This window comes from Streptopelia decaocto, assembly GCF_964273445.1.
Source record: "Streptopelia decaocto genome assembly, chromosome: 4".
Lineage (NCBI taxonomy): Eukaryota > Metazoa > Chordata > Aves > Columbiformes > Columbidae > Streptopelia > Streptopelia decaocto.
In genome coordinates, this window is record NC_138658.1 from 44,823,088 (window position 1) to 44,846,429 (window position 23,342).

General features: G+C 39.8%; 1 protein-coding gene across 2 annotated transcripts; it reads left to right on the plus strand.

Moving 5' to 3' along the window:
* Window positions 1-384: 384 nt before the first annotated feature.
* Window positions 385-18,026, plus strand: FAM149A (family with sequence similarity 149 member A). Of its 2 annotated transcripts, none has more exons than XM_082050494.1 (14): window positions 385-592; window positions 3,033-3,143; window positions 4,148-4,271; window positions 5,732-5,874; window positions 8,195-8,317; window positions 8,476-8,652; window positions 10,455-10,648; window positions 12,116-12,270; window positions 13,420-13,523; window positions 13,680-13,907; window positions 14,219-14,339; window positions 15,183-15,323; window positions 15,711-15,789; window positions 16,657-18,026. In XM_082050494.1, the coding sequence occupies exons 4-14, from the start codon at window positions 5,789-5,791 to the stop codon at window positions 16,728-16,730; spliced, it is 1,482 nt and encodes a 493-aa protein (XP_081906620.1). In that variant the 5' UTR covers window positions 385-592; window positions 3,033-3,143; window positions 4,148-4,271; window positions 5,732-5,788; the 3' UTR covers window positions 16,731-18,026. The 2 variants fall into 2 exon arrangements, with proteins under 2 accessions (XP_081906620.1, XP_081906621.1); XM_082050495.1 differs by having other exon boundaries at window positions 15,183-15,311.
* Window positions 18,027-23,342: the final 5,316 nt, after the last annotated feature.

Consider the following 23,342-nt stretch of genomic DNA (forward strand, 5'->3'; position numbering starts at 1 on the left):
ATCTGCAGTTGACAGCCTAGACTCCGCCCTGTCACCTGTGCTCCACGAGATCAATGATTTGCACAGGGATAGTTCAGAGGCGAACTCAATTAACATGGAAAAGTCTTACTCAGTTGTAGAGCACAACAGAACTTCTTTACCATCTATAAAGGCAAGGGAGAACCCCTCTGGGCACAAGGGCCCTAAATTGAGCCTTTTTTGGGCTGCGTGTTCGGAGGCGAGAGGCCAGAGAGATGCGCAGCCCCCCCATTCAGGCTGCGGACGTAGGGCCGATTTATTTCGCGGGCACCCGTTTGGGCCGGGAGCCCAGCGCTTGCCCTGGGGCGTGGCGGGGAGACCCATTGCGGAGCCACCCCGGCGCTGCCCACCCGCGGGGCGGGGGGATCGAGGCGCGGCGCTGCGGGGCGGGCGCTGCGGAGCCGGCGCTGCGGGGCCGCCGCCTCCTCGCCACCCTGAAGCGACCCGGACCCCGGCCAGGGGCCGCCCAGGGGCTCCGGCCGCGCCGCCCCCGCCCCTTCGCGCCGCCCTCCTGTGCGCGGGGCGCCGGCCCGGCAGGCGGCTGCTGCGGCGGCCGGGGGCTCCTCGTCGTGGGGTGAGTGCGGGCGGCAGGGCCGGGGGGCTGCACCCCGGTTCTTACCTGGTTGTGGGGGGCTGCAGCGTGCAGCCCGGGGGTGGCCGGGGCCGGCCTGCTAAACCCTCCTGGGCGGCTGAAGCGCTGGCGGGAGTAGGCAGACAGCGTTATTATTTTGTACCGTCATCATTTTAATGCCTGCGATTGCAGAGAGTTCGGTTAGAGCTGGAGAGCAGCCGGGAGCTGGCTGCTGCAGTCCCTGGCGTTTGCTTGCCAGCGGTAGGGAGATGTGCTGTGGATGTGCTGGGGGGTGATTTTCCTTCCGTTTTGTTTTATGGCAATCGTTTTCTGGCTCATCTTCTGATGGCATGAGGTCCGAAGAGCAAGGAAGAGTCAGACCATGGCATGCAGTGGAATGATGTGGCAGAAACTCTTTTTTTGCTACATCTCACACCATTAAGTATGATGGATATGCTCTGTTGCAGAGACAGTCTGTGAAACTTTATTGGTGGTATTTCAGGTTTTTTCATGTTTGTAGGTTCAGATTTCCCTCAAAGCCACCAAAAAAAAACCAAACCCACCCTATCTGGAGTTTTTTAAGAAGTTGGAAAGCCTTATAGATACAGGGGATCCAATCGGTGTAGTCAGCTCAGATTGCCAGAAGTCTGTCAAGTAAATGGAACATCTGGAATCTAAAAGCAAAGGTTTCTTGCACAGGGAAATCACTGCAATGGGAAACAAAAGGTAGCAGTAAATGGTTTCTTACTCCAGTGGTGATTCATAGGGTTCTGTCTCGAGCAGTTCAAGCAAGTTGACCAGGTAAAGGGGTGAGCAGTGAACTGAGAAGTGGTGATATTAAGCTGTGTAACAATACCAAAGACAAGGGACAGCTATGAAGAAAAATACTAAAGACGTTATAAGATTGCCTGGGCAATAACAGGGCAAATGGAATGACAGAGAGGCATGTACGTGAACAGAAGGAGCTGATTTTCCATGTAGAAAATGGACTGTGAGCTCACTGCTGTTGCTTGGAAGATAGGTCTTGGTGTCATGACAAAATGAAGGACTGTGTCTTATTTCATAGGACCTCTTGGTTCTGACAGTGGCCAAAAGCAGGTACCTAGGGAAGAGGGAGGAAGTTTAGGGCAAACACACAGAGATGCTTTCTAGTGCTGTTGTCCCAGACTCCAAGAATTTGCCATTCAAGGTCTTTCTTGATGAGAAGTTCAAACTTGTGGGTTTGGTGACTTTTTAGCCAAGGCATAGGAGTAGCACATGTGATGTGGTCTGTTTGAGTGGGGAGTTAGGCTTTGACATGTGCGTTTTTGTAATCTGTGCAAGGGCAAGACATATCTGAATCGTAACTGTTGCAGGGCCAATCTACAGTTCTTGGCTAAAGAAATCCAGGAAATGCTTGAACTCTCAGCTGTTTCCTTACAGTTAATAATTCACAAATGTACTCTGATGTTATTCATGGTTATGACCTGAGGATTTTATGAGATGAAAACAGGAACTTCCACAGATTAAATAACCTGTTGCTCTAAAGGTGTTTCTGAGGAACACTTTGACACATTTGAATATATTCTGAAGGGGTGGGTTTAACATATTAATGACAGAATTTAGTGAGATTATGAAAATATATGGTTACAAACAGTTTCAGTTTAAAAAAAAAAAACCCAAACCAACAATAATTCTTCTATCATTAAAAGGTATTATTTTAAGGCTAGCAGTAAAAGTGCAGGCATTATTCTGCTTTACTCTGTTTTAATATTCATCTGTGTTGTTTGTAAGACATGGCTTTAAAGTTTGAGCATGTGTTCAGGTATTCGGAGAACTAAAAAAAAAAGTTCTAGCATCTCATATGCTGGAAAGTTTGTGGCCTGGTTTTTAATACAGTGTTAAGGAGTCTTTGATGCTGAAGGAACAAATGCTTCGTGGCCTCTAAATGTATTGAGAATATGCCCATGATTCCTGATGTACTAATATCTCTGTTCACTTAAAGCAACCAAGTTGAGAGTTCATGGTTTTAGTAGAGGCCACTGTTTGCTTGACACCATGTCTGCAACTTCTTTTTATGTGGAGACATGTCTGAGAAAATGGGCTCTATGTTAATGAATGAACAGAAACACAGAACTACTGTGTGGACTATTAGTGGTTTGTGCCTTTGCTCTGGTCCTGCAATAGTGAAGTGCTGCTGCATTTGTGGACTTCATGCAAATTTCAAAGTGCAAAATTGAATTAGAATGCCTCTGGAGTAAAATAAGTCTCAAATGCACATTTTTCTGAAAAATACTTCTGCAAATAAAAACTACTTTAAAACAAGGTAGTTTGTTTCAAGCAAATGTTTGTGTTAGTGGATAGGATTGGAAAATTCAACAGAGTTGCTATTTTTTTTTTCTCCAGTGGAGGTGTGAGTTAACCTTATTTAATATTATGAAATGATGTGTTTCTGTGTTTTTAGGAAGGGACTGTCCAGAGGTTCTACAAATCAATGTCTCTCAGGAAAAAGTGGAGAGTCTCTTCCAGTACTTTTTGAGAGAAATGTGCAGGAAGCCATCAACAATTATACTTGGTATGCATTTATTTCTGAAATAGTATTGCATTAATGAACTCTTGGCTTAAGTAGGTATTTCAAGATTGGTATTTATTTTCATGCTTCTGGTAATTTTCATGGATGACAACTATTTCAGGATATAATGCAGGATATAAATGAAACTAACCCGATGTTTAGAGGGTTTGAACTTTATTCCTGGTTTGTGTTATGGATTTCTGTATTTTTAAAGTATAGTGAAGGGCAGTGATTGAGTCTGAAAGGGAAGTCAGACTTTGTGGTTAAATGCAAATAATGCTCACTAGCGTTGCAGTTATGTTAATTTTCAAGAAGTTTCATTCCAATTGGTGCTGGTTAGGATTTGCCTGGCCTGCCCACCTGACTGCCCCTGCTTTCACTGGATCCCAGGGTGAGTGGTAGCTGGCAGGGACCAGATAGAGCTTTCTGAGAGCTGGAAGGTTTAAAGTGCACCAAGTCTAACAGCATAAAAAACATTGTGTACAGATATGTAATGCAATGCTATTTAAAACATTTGTGGAAATGTTGTGCTCAGTTTTGCATAATTTTCTTGTGATAGCTTCTAATAGACTTAAAGAAGGCTTATGTTATCTTTAGTGTATAGTTTTGATGTGTCCATTAGCTGAACTGGAGAAAACAAAATTATTAGGGGTGAAAATGCTTGGTACGTCTGTGGGTATATATGTGTAGATATGTATCTGAATATATATGCATGTTCTAGAGTGCCCTTACAGTTGCAATGACACACATACATACACATAAAAGTGTAATGCCGTAAAAGCAATTGCCTTTGAGGCAATAAATAGTACAAAAAGTAGCATGCACTCACTGCACTCTACTTAAAAACATACACTTGCAACTCTTCACATAGACTGTAACAGCATGTTCTGAAAATCTTGCATCTGACAGGAATATGTATCACTGTCCATTTATGTGATCAGTTGCATTATTTTAAAAATGTTTATACAGAATACTATTCTGTTCTTAATTTTAATTTCTCTTAACAGTGAAACGCTTTCATCTAGTGGTCATACAACACCCACGGAGTTGAATAATTCTTGGTCTGGAATAAACAGCTGTACTACTGGTTTGTCTACTGAAAGAAGTTCAGTTGACTCCTGGAGGGATGATGTATGTCACAGAAACTTTTATAGCACATTTTATCTAAATATTGTAAAATAGATTAATTTTTACAGAAAATGCACATGCAGCGTATGTTCTGTAGGGGAAGTTAACCACTTTCATTCATTATAGCCTAATGATTAGGTATATTAATTGAATATTTAAAAAATAGTTCTGTTTGCAAGTTGGTGCAACTGATATGTAACAAAAAAAATGAAATAAAAATATGAAAAGAATAAATCTGGGGAAAACAAACCTGTTTACCAAAGAGGGTAGGCTTAAGTTTCTGAGTCCAAGAGAGTGATAAAATACGTGTTTTCAAATACTGCATAATGCAGGCAGTGTCTAAATTGAACTATTCTCAGTGTTTTGAACCATAAAGTACATTCATGAGCATGCATGTAAATGTTCCAGTCTGAGTAAATATTTAGCTCTTACCTTAGCTCAGTTCTGTTTTGTAGATGATGCAGAGGGAGGTTAAACCTGTTATGAAGGCTGACCTTGGAGGCACACCTGCTGCAGGCTGCAGCGTTGAATAAATCCAAAAGCATTGTGGTCACTGCCACTTTCATTTAAAAAAAGCCACCCATGATGGTAGTTCTGCCATACTTTTTGCATAATATCCTAATCTTCAGGGTACTGACCCTATCTGTTATTTCCAGCTCTCCAGGAGAAAGTCTCACCCTGGATCTTAGAAAAACCTGGTCATTTTCCTATTCCTTTTCAGTGAGATTCCTTTCACAGCCTGAAGTGGGTGGGGCACTTGGCTGGAAGTGAACAGATATGATCTGAGCCTTGAGTACTGTTAATTTTTTCTGTGTTTCGGTATCTAATGTAAGTGGCCAAATGTCACTATGAACGGTGCCCCAGCCGAGGAACCCTCAGCCGTGTGCTTGTTTCCACACCACTGGATGAAGTCAGGCTCTTCCCTGCTACCATCATATGTTCCTGCACTTGCCTGTTTCTGGTTGGTCTGGGTTGTACCTTCAGTGGAGAGGTATGGAAGGCCATTTCTCACACTGACAGCTGTTTCCTAACCACCAGCTTGTCATGCTGAAGGAAGGTGCCTCTTTACCTTCTTAGCCATTTTACTCAAGAACGAAAAAAGCTGCTCAAAAAAAGCAGGAGACTTTTGTGTTGTGAGTCCTAGAGGTGCAGCGTGTGTGCTTCACTCCATGTTGGAGCAGGGGTGGAGCCAGGAGTCCAGACACCTTATAACTGGTGGTGTCTCTGGACTGGTCCTAGGCAGCTAGTTCCTTTTTGCTAAATCACCCTGCTGAGGCCAGCTACCTAGGTTTTTGATTTTGCACTGCAGCGTAAAATTTGCATCTCCAAAGAAGGTTGTTTGAAGATACATTCAGAGATCGTCAGCCTAATCTATCCAAGTTGTCCTGTTCTTTAAATATTATGGGTTTTATTATAAATATATATGCATATTTGCTAACGACTATTATTTTTATAATATATAGGAATTTGATGAAGCCAACACACAGAGAGTGCGCCAGTTATTTTGGGAGATTGATGAAATGCTGTTTGAAGGAAAAGTGACCCCTCAAACTCAGAGCCTGCAGGCAGAATGTGCAGACTGGGTTGAACAATTTCCTCATCTAAGGTAAGGAAATGTCTTGCTGGTACTAGTTTTAACCAGTTATCACTCTAATTTGATTTTTTGAGGTACCCTTGTGTGAAGTGCTCTTGATATGTGGTATCAGTAACACTTGCATTCAAATCTGGATCCCTGGGAGTGAGTTATGCCGTAGTTGTGCAGTAAGTCTGGGTGGTGGTGTACTAGCAGCTAATGCTTTTTATTTTGCTTAATACGATGAGTGGAGACAAAGATATTTTGGCAGAATGTATTGACAATATAATACTGCACCATTTTCATAACGACTTTTTCTAAATAAAGAATACAGCTTTTAAAGAAATATTTTTTTTGTTGTTTTTCTGTTTGTTTTGTTTTTTGTTTGTTTGCTTGTGGTTTTTTTTTTTTTTTTTTTTTTGCAAGTGAAGCCATACTGTGAAATTCCAAGAAAGTTGGTGTTAACTCTGTTGTTTCTTTTTAGGAAAATCAATGAAAAAGGAAGGCAACCACATGCTTCACATACATTGCACAGTCTTCATGGGCTGTGCATTTACATCAATGTAAAATGATGTGTGATACTAATATGGCAATAACTAGTTGAACAGATAGGAAGGAGGATGCATGCATGATGAATCAGAATTGTTTTGCATAGATGTGTGAAACGTCTAGGCAGCCTCATAACTGCTTCTGATAAGGAAGGGGACAGTAGTCAGCATTGCACTGCGCTGTGCTGTCCTGCCTTCGTGAATGATGGCATGTCATTCTTAGTGAGATGCAGGGACTCTAATAAGCTGTTCTGAACATAGATCCACATGTGTCTTATTTTCTAGTCAGTTGTTTGGTAACACCGTTAAAATGAACACTGTCAATAACTGTGGCATGCTTTTAGTGCTTTTAGATAATTTGCACAGGTTTGTTACTAGTAAATATAAGATAAAATCAACTAACAAAGCTTGTCATGCTTTCTCTGGAACAAGAGAGAATTGTTAAATAAATGAGACGATTTTCATTAATATTAAGCCATACTTTGCCCTTTTAAAATCCTACAACAGTTAATAGAACATACATAAAATGGAGGCAGGTTTTTGTGCTGTGTAATTCATTCAAAATATTAAATAATTTCACTATATTTTCAGAGTACTTTCACTAGGTGGATTTTTTTTTTTTTTTTAAGTAAGTGATTCCCTGTACTTATGATTTTTTTTTTTTTTTTAATTCAAATCTAGTGCTGGCAATACCAACCAAGCCCAGGAGGTTGAAAGTGAACTGAAGAAATCTGGGTGCTTGGTGTCATTTGGCACGAAGGGATGTGCTACGTCCTGTGGTTTAGAAAGAAGAAAAAAAAAAGCTATTTTCATTATTAAGCTTAAACCTTGAAACTCAGTTTGTACTGACTAGTTACTCAAAAGAATAGCTTCTGGGATAACAGATTTATTGCTGAGAGTTGTGCTTCAAAGAGCTCACTGTCCTTTTAATTTGTAAACCAGCTATGTCAATATATGAATGCTTAGATCAGCATGTGGGAATAAATATACTTGAGAACCGTCATCCATAAGAGAAACATCAGATCTATTTAAAGAGAGGATTTTTTTTCTCGGCTTACAGAATAAAAGTAAAAAAGGCTGTTGCTTAGAGTTTCATGTGGCATGAAGTGCTGTTTTGTGAAAGGTAGTCTCAAGAAAATGTGTTGAGGTGAATGTGAATGTTGCTGCTTGCATTACAGCCATGATGGGCAAATTCAAGATTCCTTGTGAATTCCTGTGAAACACAGTTCAGTTAGTGATTATTATTTACCTGTACTGTGTTCTGAAATTATTTTATTGAGTAATTTTGTGTGCATTTAAATAGATTTTACCTCTTCTCTCTGCCTCTGAGCATTATGCATGTTGGATTTTGTGCATTTTTCTGAACTTTAATTCTCGTCTCAACTATCCTTTTAAACATTTTGGCTTAGGACTTCTGTTCACATTGATAGATACTGGGGCTGGATAAGTGAAGTCATAGCAGATGTTATTTGTCTTCTGCATCCATTTTTAAACATTCTTACTGAGTTTTGATAAGAAAGGAAGTGTGTTTACCTGCCTTTAGAATAATCTAACGAGTTTGACTGTTTGCTCCTAAAAATTATAAGCTAGAATCTCATGTTACATAAATTGCCTTTAATGACTTACATACCAGGCAATGTTAATGCATTACGCAAGGCCCTGGCCCCTCCATAAATTGCATTTTCAAAGCAAATGTAAGGTGTGCTTTTGCATCACCTACTGCTTGTAGGTATTTATATTCTTGATATTTGCATACAGAGTGGATTTCCATCTAACATCTCACTCACTCTCTCCTTTTTATTCAGGGTTCTAGGGAAGCAGCTCCTGTTGCCAAAGGATGAAGGCTTTCAGCATTTTCAGAGCAGAAGTGATTCTGTGGATACTAAGTGCTTACCTGGCCTCCATGAATGTACTAGTAACATAAAAGAGTACGTTGTTTTGTTTTTAAAGCTTTCTTTTTGGTCTTCCTCTTCAGAAATATGTGCAAATATTACTTTTGTATTACTGAATCATTTCAGTATAATTAAATATGCACTTTCTTCTTTCTTTGAATATTTAGTTCTCATTGTGTTTATGTTTTTTTCAGGCTCTGCATTTCAGGCTCTAAGCTGATCCCAACAGCATCTCCAATACATAAATCACTAGATTCAAGTTCCCCTAGGATTTCTGCCCCTGGCTTATCCACGTATTCATTCCTGGAAGAAGAAATCTATGATGTGGATGGAAAAATAGAAGAATATCTTGCCTTTGACAACAAGGAGCTGTAAATAACAGATATGTGTATTTTTGAAGAAAATAATGAAAAAATATCAGTGAGCCCAGTCAGTGTTCACAGACTGTGTTTCTCTTTTGTAAAATAGAGTTTCTTCTGTCCCTGTATTCAGTAGCACAGTGGTCAGAGCGCTCACTGGGCATGTGGAAGATTGGGTATGTTGTCTTTCTAGTGGTTCAAAACTCACATCTCCCATGTCAGAGGAATGTGTCTTAACCACTAGTTGTTTTGAGGTGTTTTTGTGCATGGACATTCAATAGAATAAATATTTAATTTTGAGACAGAGAGTGGGATGAAGGAATCCCTTCTTCCCAGGTGAGTGCCTTGGCAACAAGGTTGTTTAGGATCATTACACTGTATGTGCTCTCACTGGCTATCCTATTAAATCTTAAATGCTTTTTCTGTGGTGTATAGCAGCTTTGTGACGAGAGGTGCAGGGTACAACCTGCACTCTCATGAGTAACAGCAGTAATGCAGTGGTCTTTCAGAAAATGCAACCTAGGTTTCCCATGGCCCAGTTGAATGTTTCAGCAACTGAGCTACTAAGTAGAATAAAGACCATAATGTGGTGTTTGCTAAAAGACCTCTACGAGGGGGAAAGTTTTGTAGAGCACAAAGCATGACTTTTTGTGCTAAAGCTTGATGCCCTTACAGGAAAAAGTCATGGTTGTTCTGAAAAACTGAGAAACCCGACTGAGACCCAGGTTGACCCTTTCAGTCCTGTTTTTGAAAGAGGGGGCCTGGGTGCCTACCATTTGAGAAAGGATTTCAGGATTAAGAATCCTTTTAGGAGTGAATTATCACTTTATTTTGCTAAGTAAGCAAACTTCATTTTGGAGGACTTGACTTTGTGCCTCCTTGATATGTTGTTTCTTATTTCCTTCTCAGGATTTGATTCTGAAATATCTTACTCTTGATAAGTGAAACATTAGGAGCTACAAACCCTGATATGAAAAAACATGGGTCGTTTTGTGAGTTATACCATTCAGCCAAGTGTCAGTTATAGTTAAGAAGTTTGCAGTTCACTTTGAGGAAGAAGTCAAAGAAGAGAAAGGGGAGATAGTAGAAACCAGTGAGAATTTGGGATCATGCTTGAAATCTCAAAAAAATTGTGTTTCCTTAGAAGGAAATATCATGGCATTAAAAAAAAAAAAAAAAAAGAGTGGGGGGTTAAATCTTTCTTAATGAGTGTTTTAGAAGTCCAAATTAGGAAATGTTGCCACACTGTGCTTCCCTAGTTAGGAAGGGAGGATGGGGGGACAGGGAAGAAGTAATTGTCCACACAGCAGTGGAAGAGAAGGAGGTGAGCATAAGACTGCTATTCTTGTCAGGCTGCAGAAATCCTTTAAAGTTGTCATTGATCAGTGGTGAAGTTTTGCAGATGTATGCAGGTACACAGGACGTGATTTAAAAAAAATGTTCTGTGTGATAGCCGTCCTGCCAAATGCAACAGAAAATATTTATGTTATGGTAAAAAGCAAAGCATAGGATTTAGTCTCAAATGATTAAGTGTCTCGTATAAAGTTTTTCCTTCTAGAGCTGCAGATCCTTCTGTTAGAATGCCCTGACTGGACATTTAACTTTTTACCAGTAAGCAGAAGAAAAAAAAATATCATTATATGTATTTGATAGGTTCTGTTCCCATAGGTACTCCATGTGTTTGAATTTGAATTTTTTGGGGATCTACCTCTGACTTTTCTTCCATATGTATGTTTCTATTTATTTGATGTGTTAGAAAGGGGGAAAAAAAAAGTCAAAAGCCATGGGAATTCATTTGAGTTTGCTTCCTTTAGTAGTGATGATGAGAGTTGGGAACAAAAGAAAAGGCATCTCGCTGAGAAGAGGAGTAAGCGTGGCATTCCCCCTGTTTCTCCCAATGCCTGTATCAAAGATGCTGTGGCCTCTGAAGTATTTGATCGTATCTGGAGCAATGTAATTGGAATATTGGAGGAACTGATTAAAAAAAATTGGGAAACTAATATCACAGGTATTTGTTTTTTTTGATATAGTATTTATTGAATCTAACTCAGGAAAGGTTTGTGGGTGTGGGTGTGTTTTTTTGCCTATTTTTTTTTAATTTATACCTTGGGAAATCTGGTTATTTTAACAATAGCCAGGTCAGTAGATACGCAGATATGTAATGCCTTGCCATGTGCACACACAACCCCCTGCACCTAAACTAGAAACATTGCTATTATTTTTCAGGGAGAAAAAAAAAAGGAAGAAAGGAAGAACTTAATTGCAGGAGAGCATTTAAAAAAAATATTATTCACTGGCTTGGGATGCAAAAAATTGATGCTGTTAGCAGGGGATCACTGACGTGATCTGAATCTGCAGCCTAGGCATCAGAGTCTCCTAGTTCTCATTGTCTGAGCTTTGTTAATTAAAACAACCCTTAGGCAGTCAAATTGTTAAAGTGAGATAAACAGCCTTGCTGACAGTGCAGGAGTTCATGAGTTTAATATAGGATGAAGAAATGGTGATGTATGCAGTTTTATTTTATGTTTTGGTATTCTGACAGATTACAGTGAGCAAAAGCAAAAGGTGGGAAAATTAACTAGAAGGGAAATTCTATTTAGTGTGCATGTATTTTCTTTGGAGGCAGAGGGAAATTTCAGTTCTTCTTTTAATGTATTTTGAAAGGAGAGTAACAGAAGTATACTTGGGGTCCAGTTTTAGAAACTACCAAAATTTAAGGTACAGCCAACCTCAAATATAAGTCTACAACAAAGTAAGAAATGGCAACATTTCTCAAAATACTTGCAGCATCAGAACTTAAAATTTCAGGTGTTAATGAAATATAAAAGGGCTTTTTCACAGCACAGGTGGGTTGTTTAGCTCAACATTTGGGAGGATAGCTTAGCAGTTTTGTGATAGGCATGCTCTTTTATCTTTGTGAAGGTCGTCAGCTTATGACAAATAGGTAGTTAACCAAAGTATTTTGACTAGGAATGCAAAAGAATTTGCGTTTCTGATAGACATAAGATTGTAGTATATACCCAAAATGGAACAGTGTGTAGCTGCTGTCAGCCGAGGATAGAGCCAACAGACTCTTTTTTCTCTTCATCTGTGTGTGGTGTGGGTTTTTTTGTTTGTTGTTTTGTTGTCATTGTTTGGGGTTTTTTTGTTTTTTTCTTTCTCCTGCTTCAAAAGAAACTCTGGGAAATTTCAGGTAACATTCAGAAAGTCTTAGCAGGATTTGTTTAAACCATCTCCAACTTAACTTGTATGGACTGCCTTGTTCATCAGTGTCAGAGAAAGCAGAAACAAATGGGAAATGCTTTCAGAAAAACATAATTTATGGTAGATTTTTAAATACCGTGTAACCTTAAAACTATATGAAAGTCTTTATTTACTATGCTGTGTAATATTTTTTGAATCTCAACAAAAGACGGCTGGTAAATGTACAAAAAGCAAGTTATTTCCGGAACTTTTGTTTTCCCCTATTGTGCAGAGGGTGACAAACAGGTTGAGAAACTGAAAGCTGTTACAGCAAAGCTGCCACATTTGCCAGTCATTCGTATTAAGGCAGATGCTGGGATCGTTCCTCTTTCCAGAGGTTCTGAAGCACGAAGTGTATCTTTTGGGTCTCATTCTGTTTCCTCGCAGGTAAAAATAACTTTCTGTCAAATGGTGTTCATTTTTCTGTTAACTTTGGACAGTTCTGGTTGAAGCTAGAAAAGGGTTTTGTTTATTTTTTCTTCCTTTTTTTTTTTTTTTTTTTTTTTAAACCAATTAGATATACTTAAAGTAATCTCATTTAAAATGAAGGTTCATTAAATGTGCATTTCTTGTTTACTATAACTTGTTTTTTGGTGGTTCTTAAAGGTGCCATTTACCACTAAGATATTGCTGAAAACCCATTTGTTAAACTGTATTTCATCCTTAGAAAATAATGCTGCTTTTATTGTGGTCCACTCATTTTCTCTTGGTAAAATTAAGAAAACAAATGAGGCTCTTCCCTGGACTGTAGGGATATGAAGTTGCAACTTAAAGGGCTTTGCTCACAACCCTGTGAGTTTCAGACTCTCATTCATTTTCATCTCCTTTGCCTCTTGCAAAAGGGGACTCAGCTGTACATCCACCCATGTGCTGGCATGAGACCTTACCTGTCTTTGTGGAAGCTTGTGTTTGTATTGATAAAATGCCTTTTTTTGTTCCACTTGATGCCTTCTCTGTCTGTCCCCAGCTCCTGTTTTGCATGTTTGTGGTTTTTTTTTCTTTGCCAGCCACTACTTCTGTGTTTTGTGTGTTTTAGTGTTTTTGTTTTGTTTTTCCTACCCTGTCTCTCTATTCAGTTCAAACAACTTTGTTCTGCTTTGTCTGTTCTTTTCCCATGCTTGATAGGTAGATAAGAAACAGGAAAGAGAGTACAGAAGTCTTGGTGTTCCCTGCTGGCACGCTTGGCTGTAGTGGTCCCAGTGGCCAGATGAAGTAAAATGCTTAAATAAGTAACACCCAGACTCTGTGTCCTTGGGCTGGACTGTGCTGCGGGAAAATGGAAACTTGGGAGAATCAAACTCCATCTTCAACTGAAACTTACAACACAAATTGAGTAACTAAATTACTCAAGGTCTGTTTGTAAGAATCTGTTTAAAATAAACAAAACAACATATCCCATCTACTACTGGGAATTCTACTGAACTATCTTAACAGAAACTTTTCTAAGAAGCAGGTAAAATATCTCCTAACTATGGGCTTTTTGAGGTCTTCCTTCAAAAAGAGTAAAGGTTAATGCGTATTTGTTGTTTTTACTAGGTTCACCGTTTCTCCAGCAACTTCTGTAGTGATTTGAATGGTGTGATGACAATTCAAGCAAAGCCACTCCAACAGAGGCATATTGCCACAGCAGAAAAAATGCAGTAGGTGTCAACATTGATATTTTCAAAATGCAAGTGCAGCATAATTCATATTATATAAAAGATGTCTCACAATTATAAAAAGGCATCCTTTTACTTTTTTTTTTTTTTTTTTAAATCCTTATTCCCTATCTCATTCTCCTTCCTTTTTTTCCCTAGGAATGAGCAAGAGGATAAACAGCCTAGCATTGCTTCGAGTGCTCCATATTCACTGCACACTAGGTTGGGGAGAATTGCTGATAACAGTGTTCTCTCATCATCTCGGGTACTGATGGCATCTTCTAGGAAGCTACCAAGCCATTGTAGGTTACCTTCTCTCACTTCTGACCAACTGTCCTCAAAAGCTCCTGATATGTACAATGGTGAAATCCTTCGGGAGACTAAATTGTGAGTTTCTTCATTTTATTCTTTGCTTTCCTCAGAACTTTACTGAAATTTCACCAGTGAAGGATTTTGCAAAATACCTGAGAACTAGCCCAAGATTTATTATTGATACTAGAATTTGGAGAGAAAAAGAAAGCAAGCAGAACTATGTTTTTTGAGGAGAGGCATTTGGTTTATTTTTCTATCGTTACATTAGGTGCTGTTACTTTCTGTAGCTGAGCTTTATAAAGAAACGTACTGCTCAATAATTTCATTTTATTTCAGTGAAGAAGTCTTTAATTTTTCCTAAAAGAGGAACTCTTAAAATTCTGTAGGGGTGCCAGCTCGGATCGTTTATCTTCTGCTCGTGCATCTAGAACCCAGAACAAGTTACCACCAATAAACTCAAAGGCTGTTGAACAATATCTTTCAGCACCTCGACAGCAACAGAACTCTGTAAGTTGTGTTCATTTTTGTACTAGTGAAGAACTTCAAGCTGTTTGGAAATAAATTGCTCTGTGTCAGTGGTTGAAAATGAGCCATTTTACAGTTCGTATTGGTTTGTATTGGTTTGTATTAGGGGAAATTTAGGCTAGATATTAGAAAGAAATTCTTTACAGAGAGAGTGGTCAGGCATTGGAATGGCCTGCCCAGGGAGGTGGTGGACTCGCCGTCCCTGGAGGTTTTTAAACTGAGATTGGACATGGCACTTAGTGCCATGATCTAATAAACGGACTAGAGTTGGACCAAGGGTTGGACTCGGTGATCTCTGAGGTCTTTTCCAACCCAGTCGATTCTGTGATTCTGTATTTAATACGTGGTCCTAACATGCTAATGTGTGTTACATTGGGCTACCATTAGAATGCAAGAGAATCCTGTTTAAAAACTCATGTCACAAACAGATCATGATGACTTTCATGTCAGACTTTTCTCTGACAACAGAAAAATCTGTTTTGAAAAACAACTAACCAGATAGTAACCTTGCACTTACATGCTTCCGGGTTTAAATAGCTCTTTTCAATGTTTTATTCACTAATTAATGCATTCTGAAATCTGTTTGAAAAACATGAGTACTCTTAAATTACCTTAAATTGGTGCTTTTGGTTGGTGAAAACATATTTTTTCTTTTCTCCTTCTGTGTGTTTTTTTGTATGGCAACAGAAGAGGTTTGGTGTGGTTTGGTTTTTTTTGTGTGTGTGTGGTGTTGTGATTTTTTTTTTATTGTTCTTTGTTTTGTTTTTTGTTTTTTAAACCAATTCAATTACTGCATTCCCCTAATGCTTCTTTTAATTCTCTCAGCATCGAGGACGATATGTTCATAGTAGAGTCTCAAGTGCAGTGGCTGGCAGTACAGAGCAACGGCCCCTCAGAGAAAGAACTGTTATTATTGATCAGTTTTCAAGGCCCAACACAACTCATACATTCAGGGTATGTTACAGTGTAAGTAGAGACATGGAAAAGTGAAGAACTTTCCATTCATGCCCACTGTTGGTCTACAGAAAATCTCATTTACTAGCTCTCTCCTGATTTCTGATGTACAGGGATTCCTGCTACCTGTAGAGAGGAAGATATTATAAGGCTTTGGGAGAGTGAGGGACCTTGAAAAGGAGGACTAGTGTATGAGGAAGGGATTTTTTTCAAGTCTAATGTATCAAGCAGTTCCTTTGAGGGTGTGTATGCACTAGAACTGTGCGGTTTTAGTACTATTTGGATTTTTGCAGCTTGGTAGAACTCATTCTGCTGGACTAGATTGTAAAATCTGTAATCAGACCATTTCAGTAGATAAGCTTACCATACGGGCTTATAGTATATCTTTCCTTTCTACAGACAGACACACCTCAAAGGACACCACTGACTCCCATGGATTTTGCTAACCACCGAGGAACAGGTCAAGCATTTTTAACAGGTAGGCAAAGCAAGAATCACTTGGAAGGCAAAAGGCCAACAAAACCTATTAACCCACAGTACGACTGAGAAGTAAAGTGCTCAGTGAGAGCTGTGCTCAACATGGAAGAAGAACAGCTGTGCTTGGCAGGATCTTCTGAGTTTGGTTTTTAAGTTTCTTCTCACTTGGTCTGAGATAGCCCTAACTTTGAGGAACCCTACAAAGCTTCTTTCATTGCTATGACATGGAAGGAAAAGGATTCTCCCCCATTATGTGTTGTGGTGTTTTTGTGTGTATGTGGTGGGTTGTGGTTTGGTGGTTGGTTTTTTGTTTGTGGGTTTTTTTTAGACTTTAGCGTGTTTACGATTATGGCAAGAGTATGTGGTGTACAGACTAGATGTTCTGCAGCTGCTAGAGTAGCAACACAAATACATGTTTGTGAACTGTTTCATGATGTAAATTTTATTTTTAGTTCCCATATAAATTCACCAATCAGTAAACTTTTTATGTGGGGAAAAATAATATGGAAAATGTGCATTTTAACATAAATCTAGAGCTTTACTGAATAAATAAAAAAAATCAATATTGATTTTCAACTATGTCTTTCATTTATAAGCTCCACATGGCTTATCTAGTTCCATGGTTACGGTAAAGCTGACTTGCTATTTCTTGAAGTATTTGAGTGCTTGTACGTAACCTTCATTTGTTTGGAAGTTTCTTGAGTTTAAATAATTACATAATTGGCATTAAAATATAAAAGGTGATGTAAGAATAAGGGCAGGTTAGCCAACATTACCCTGAGCAGGCTGATGGAAGCAATTAATACATAATCTTGGAGTGTCTTCCAGATTCTACCACAACTAACAAACAAGGTTTTATCTTTTCTAGGCTCACAGCATTACTACAGATCCTTCCAGAGAAATGTTCCAACTTCAAGGAAAAGATTTCAGATTGCTTCTTAACCCAGCTTAGGAAGAAGCAGAAACCCGCTGCACTGAATGGAAGACTGAAGCACTAAATTTACAGTTGGACTCTGTGATCTTAAGGGTCTTTTCCAACCTGAATGATTCTATGATTCTAATTTGACAGCTAGTATCTTGTGTAACAAAGAACACGTGCAGTATGCTGGTTTCTGCCGACCCTTGCAATCTTCAGGATGCCTGCATTGCTTTCTTTTAAAGTTGTCTGAGCAGAGGCTAGAATAAAAATTAGAGAAAAATTAAATACATGGTTGAGATATCTGCTCTGTTTGCAGAGTCCAGATGCTGCTGCTGCTGCTGCACTTTCTTCTTGGGCATTCCTCCTTTTTTCTGCCTTTCCTTAGGGAACTGTTATTCTGCCTATAGAAGCAAATGTTTAGACCATGAAGTCCTGTTCCCACTTTTTTGTGTTTCTTCAGTGTTAAAGATTTTTCTAGTCTATCCAAACATCAGTTGTATATAAAATTTATACTTTTAAACAGGAGTTCATAGTATCTCCTCTTTAACTGTTGTTCTTTTTTTTTTTTCATTTTTCAGTCTGCTTATTGCAGTTGCTCTCTTATAAATATTGTCTGTCCCTACTTTTTCTTCTTCCTTTAATTCTCTGAGATAGAATTCATTCATTGCCTCTACTTAAGTCTTCATAATCTTCAGTAACTATGGGAACTGCTGGGATAAACTTTGTTTACAGGAAGCAATGTTTTTCCTGTCAGGCCAAACATGTCTATAGATGCTGAGCAGTTGAACCCGTATGCTGACAAGTTGATAAGACTGTTCCCACTTCTTGAGATTGCCTGTTATTTTACAAATTAATCATAGCTTGAAATACCCGAGCCTTCAAAGTTTCAACATGAAAATATGTACTTAATGGATGAAAGCATTATTTTGTTCCTCTTTGTGTAGAGCCAAATAGGAAGATCAAAGAGGAGACTGGAATTGTGTTCTGCCCAGGGATCACAGCCCTGATCAGGTCCCTGGCTATAAGCACTGTGTGCATTCACAGGCAGGGATTCCTTCTTCCATCAGAGAGCCAGCAGTTTAGGTGTATGTGGTTGAAGAGCTGTTGAAGGGGGAAGGGAGGAGGAGAAAAACTTATTTGCCCAAATTGTGCAGTTAAGAATAGAATCGGTTTCTTTTACTTGGGAACTAATACCAGTTCTCACTTCTTTTTATGAATGTTCAAGGATTGGTAATCCAAGGCAAAGCATTTGTAATGTATATTTTATATTTGTACTGTTAATCAGATCTCTGTGGGTTTTTTTGTGGGTTTTTTTTTTTTTTTTGGTAAATGGTCATCAAGAACTGCATTATTTTGAGTAAATTAAAGCATTTTTAAATTACTTTCCTGGCTTAGTATTTTTCTTCTTTGGCTATGCTAAGTTTACTAACCAATGATATTATGGTGCAGTATTTGAGAAAGCAGAACACTTTTGCTTTGGAGTTGCAGCTGGATTTTATGCAGTTTCTTCAGAAATCTCAGGTCAAAGATGTTACAATGTTCAAAATTCACATTGAAGTCTTCTTCAGCAGTATGTTGTCCCGTCCCAACAGATGGGATGAGGGATGAGTTAACTCTGAATCCGATGTGCACCCTGACTCAACAGATGAGACCAGGTGTGAGTTAACTCTGGGTTAATTCTGCGCGGTTATGTGAAGTGAATGACAGACAAGAATGACACTCCAGGGCTGCAATTCAATTATGAGTTTTACTAAAAGTATGTGTTGGAATACTAGTTACAGTGAATAGTGGCTTGGCAAAAGTGTTTTATGATATCACAGAACTTATCAATACATTAACAGCAAGAGTCCTTCTACAAGCAATGTATTGGCAACCATTAGTAGCTATAAGAAAAAATTTTAGCAAGAATCCAACAGCAGAGCTTAAGATGATGTTTCTCTTATATGTTCAAAAGGAAATGAGAGAAAGAGAGTGCTAGAAAGGGTAGGAAAACTCAGGTATAAGAGAGAGAGAGAAAGAGAGTAATATGTTACAGAAGGAGAGACAAAGAGATAGGGATATAGAAAAAAAAGGAGAGAAGGAAAGAGCAGAGAGAAAGGAAGAAAGAAAAAGGTGAGGGATCCAGCCACTCTTATGGCTCCACAGCGTGGATGACAGGACTTGTATGACGATGTATGGCCTCCGTGTCCCGCGGCGAGGATGCTGGGGTTTGTAGTTCAGGAGCATAGTGTCCTCTGATGTCTGGTCTAGTTCCTGCGGCGAGGCTGGTGGGCTGACGGTCCTGAGGGTGGTGGGTTCCCTATTAGTGCTGGTTTTGGTGAGCTTTTTTATAGCTCTCAGAGTGGAGGAAAGTCTGGGGGTAGGGAGTGATTGCAAAAGATTGACAAGTCTCAACGAGTCCCAGGCCATGTTGAAGGGTCTCAGCTTTTCCCCTTTGTGCCATGCAGAAATACAGGGGGAAGGGGTGATTGCGAAAGATCAACAAGTCTCAACAAGTCTTGGGCCATGTTGAAGGGTCTCAGCCTTTCGCCTTTGTGTGCCAGGCTGGGCATATCAGAAGATGGGGCTATGTGCCTTCCAGCTCATCCACCACCTCCGGTATCGGCCAGCTGGCCTGGGCTGTGGCTCGTTAGCTTGTTGTTGATATGTAAATCACGGTCCACCCTATACTGAATGTGTCATCTCCTGTGGCTGGATGCACTAGTTTCACCACAATGTTTTCAGCCATGATCCTTATCAATACACAACATGTGTCCAAAATATACTTCTGCTCTTGTGAGTGCTCCCTCCTGTGCTATACAGACGTTGACAAGAATGCAAGATGGCAAAATGTGCCCCTTGCCATCTTGTAGCATTTCATGTCAACCTAGATCTTATGTTGTGGACTAAATGAAAATATAAATACCCGCCAGTTTGGTTCTATAATGGCAGAAGTGGAAACCACACAGTGAATAATGGTTCATCATCTGGCACTTGGTGAAAGAGAGAAGATTGCTGACCTCTGCAAAGCAATGGGGCTCAGTCACTGGATTTCTGAATGGAGGGAAGAGCAGAGAAACAAGCATCTGCTTCTGCAGCTTAAAAGGAAAGGAAAATCTGTTATTTACTAGAGCAGCAAAGGAACACTCTCAGTGGCTGAGGAGAGGGAAGAGTAGGGATATTTGCTGGCTACCAAATGTGTTTTAACACTTTTCTCTTTTGGTCAGTTTTTGGACACCTGACAGAATCATAGATCATCTTACATCCTGATAACCAGCATGTTGGGTGGAGTTCAACACTCTTGATCTTTGTTTTTCTCATGGTCATGGGACTAATAAGTCTCACTTTCCGTACTACTTGCACACCCAAGTATTTAAGAAGCCTACTTGTGCACAGGATTGGTATTGAAGTGAATGTCTTTGTAAATCTGGATCTTTATGGCCATGATACAACAGCAGCTGCTACAAATTGGGCCCTGTACTTACTTACACATAATTCTGAAGCCCAGAGGGAGGTTCACAGAGACATGGACAATGTATTTGGTGTGTTTTCCATTCATCCTTTATCAAGGTTGAAGAAGTGGACGTAAGAATGGGTCTTGTGGCCGTTCTGGAGCTTCAAATACCTAGAGGTGGTTGGGATGGGTGCTGGAGGGTCTTCAGGAGAGAGTACTCAGGTTTCCCAAGTAAAGGGCAGGGTTTTTCTCTTTTTCACTGTGAAGCAGTTTATGGAAAGTCACTCATTTGCTGTTGTTTTGACCCTTCTCCTCCCATTGCCTTATCTCCCCAGGAGGATATGGAGTACCAAAAGGCAGAAATATTCTTGCCATAACTTATGCCCTGCACAGAGACCCCAAGATCTTCCCCAACCCAGACAAGTTCAGCCTGGCCAATTCTTCCCTGAAAATTGTAAGGGAAGGCACCTGTGATACTGTCCAGATATTTAACATTGCTGACTATTTGATATATCTATCACTTAGTAGCTGACATCTCTGGTCTCACTAGGGGGCAATGCAGAGGGAATTTCACCCCTGTTTTTTTCCTCTTCAGTCTTGCAATGATTTCATGGTAGGCTTTTTAGCTGGGTGTAGGTGTCGGGGTGTTGGCAGCAGGGGTGCCGCTGGGGTGGCCTTTGTGAGAAAAGGCCAGAGAAGAGAACACAATTAATGCCTGCTGGCTACTTAGTGGGCCCGCTGTAGGATGCAGCTGAGCCCAGAATCCAAGCTGGTGGCACTTCTGTGAAAATGTATTTAAGGAAGGGTACAAGAATGCTGGACAGACAGAGGAGGTGAGAAAAAGAGTGCAACATCAGTACAGACACCAAGGTCAGTGGAGGAGGAGGAGTTGGTGCTCCAGGCACCAGAGTGGAGGTTCCCCAGCAGCCCATGGAGAAACCATGCTGGAGCAGGTTTACCCTCAAAAGCTGCAGCCCATGGAGGGTACCCATGCTGGAGCAGGAGAAAAGTGTGAAGAAGAGGAAGAGGAAGCGGTGAAGAGGAACTTTTTTGTCTTTATTTCTCACTTCCCAACTCTATTTTTAATTGACAATATATTAAATTTTCCCCAGTTGAGTCTATTTTGACCATGATGTTAACTAGTAAGCAATCTCCCAGTCTTTATCTTGACCAATGAACTTTTTCATCCTGTTTTCCCTCCCTGTCCTATTGCGCAAGGTGAGTGAATGAGTGAATGGGTGGGTGTCTGGCTACTGACCAAGGGTAACCCAACACAGCTTCTAACAGACGGTTCATCTTTCACTGTGTATACACATGTGCATCAAATGGATTCACTGTGACAGTAAATTTCATAGAGCAAATGTCAGACACCAGATATTCCATGTTGCAAGAGTGTGGGCGGGCAAATTTGCAGTCTTACCTATTTTTGTGACCCACCATCACAAGTTATTCTACATCTTGAACTGACCTTTTTATTTGTGCTCCGTGACCTCTGGTTTGTTTCATGTAATGGATAGCACACTGCTAACTGCTTTCTTTAAACTTACTTAGCAAGGAGGAGGCCCTGTAGGATCTAGTCAAACCACAGAGGAGTAGGCAGAATCTCCACCCATGATCTTGGGGTGAGCTGTGGCCATCTAACTCAAGAGTATGCTTTTAACACACAGATGAGTAAACATAGGTATGATGCTTAGGTAGCTACTTAGTATTGATGTCTATTAGTTATGACAACATCACTGGTACATTATTACAATTGCTTTACAAGAACAGGTTGTGCTCTGGGGAATGGTGGTGGCCCAAGCTTCAACCTGCTTTGTTGCATACTCTGGTATGCATCTACCTGGCATGGAAGCTTTGGGTTTCGTAAAGAGGAGGCAAACTTGTATATTCTGTTGGAGACAGTTAATTCATACAAAATTTCATGTTGTGAAGCAGTCCCAAATGATGGCTACAGAACAGAGCAATTGTTGGTGTATGGTGAACACCAGGCTTCAGGAACCATTGCAAAGTATGGTTGACTAAGCAATCAGTCTGTCTCTGAAAAACCTAGCTGTGGTCTCTGTCTCAAATGTTATTAATCTCTTTTATCTGTGTGAGGAAAGATAATCCACAGAAGGATTTGAAGCTGAAGTTTTTGTCAAGCTCTGGGCTTTAAAGCCTGGGCTTTGTGGATGGGTGAGATCTTCTGAGCTGTTCAGAACTGATACTATCTTTTCAAATAGAGACATGCTGTGGTATCTTTTATTTGTGCAGGTGATAGTTGTGACTACAATTTGACTTTCTTTTTTTTTTTTTTTTCAGTGCAAGTAACTTTCTGCACTAAGTTTAATCGTGTTCTAATTGTCTGTATTTAGAAAGAGGGAAAGTCTTCCTAAGAAAAGCCTTTCCTAACTGCAAATTAATTGTAGTGATTGGTAAGTTATCAACTGGTTAGTCTTGCTTACTGTGGATGCTGTGTGCTTTCTAAGAGATGCCAAAAAGGTCAAGTATGGCTGGAGCAAAGGACTGATGTAAAGAGCACACCACAGTTTTTCAGAATGTGTTGTGTTCTTCTCTTTTGTCCTTCTATTGGACTGGATCCATTTTAGCTTTGCTTTGGGTTTTTGTTTTTCTTTCTGGTAATAAGGATTTTATGAGTTTCCAGATTCTATTAATAGATGTGTGCCTCTCCTACAGGACATCCTCTTTTGAAACTTATAGTAAAAGTTTGTAATGATTGCAAAACTTGATGACATAACTATGCCTCAGAGATGCCAGATCTCTCATTTCTACTTTCCTGGGTATATCTTGTATATCTTGCAGTATAGCTGCTGCCTTCCATTAGGAGCAGCATTGCCAGCTGCTGGCAGGATTTTGTAATGCTAGTTCTGCTGTGTTCCATACTGCTTTCCTTGTAGCATTTCACCCTGTCCCTCCTGTTTCGCTGTTTTGTGTGTGTTGGGTGTTTGTTTCCTGCAGAAGGAGTTATAAGCAGTTAGAAATGCAGATTTTGACTCTGATTCACAATTAGTTTCTTCATCTAATTATCAGCTCCATAAAGGCAACAAACTGCAAGGTTTTTTTATAAAGAGACTATAATTACTATGCTGATATTCATGTTACAAAGACAAAAGGTGAACTTTTTAATACTGCATGCTTACATCCTTACTGGTATGTCACCTGAACGAAGATGGGACTGATGACAATGTAGCTTGCCTTATGT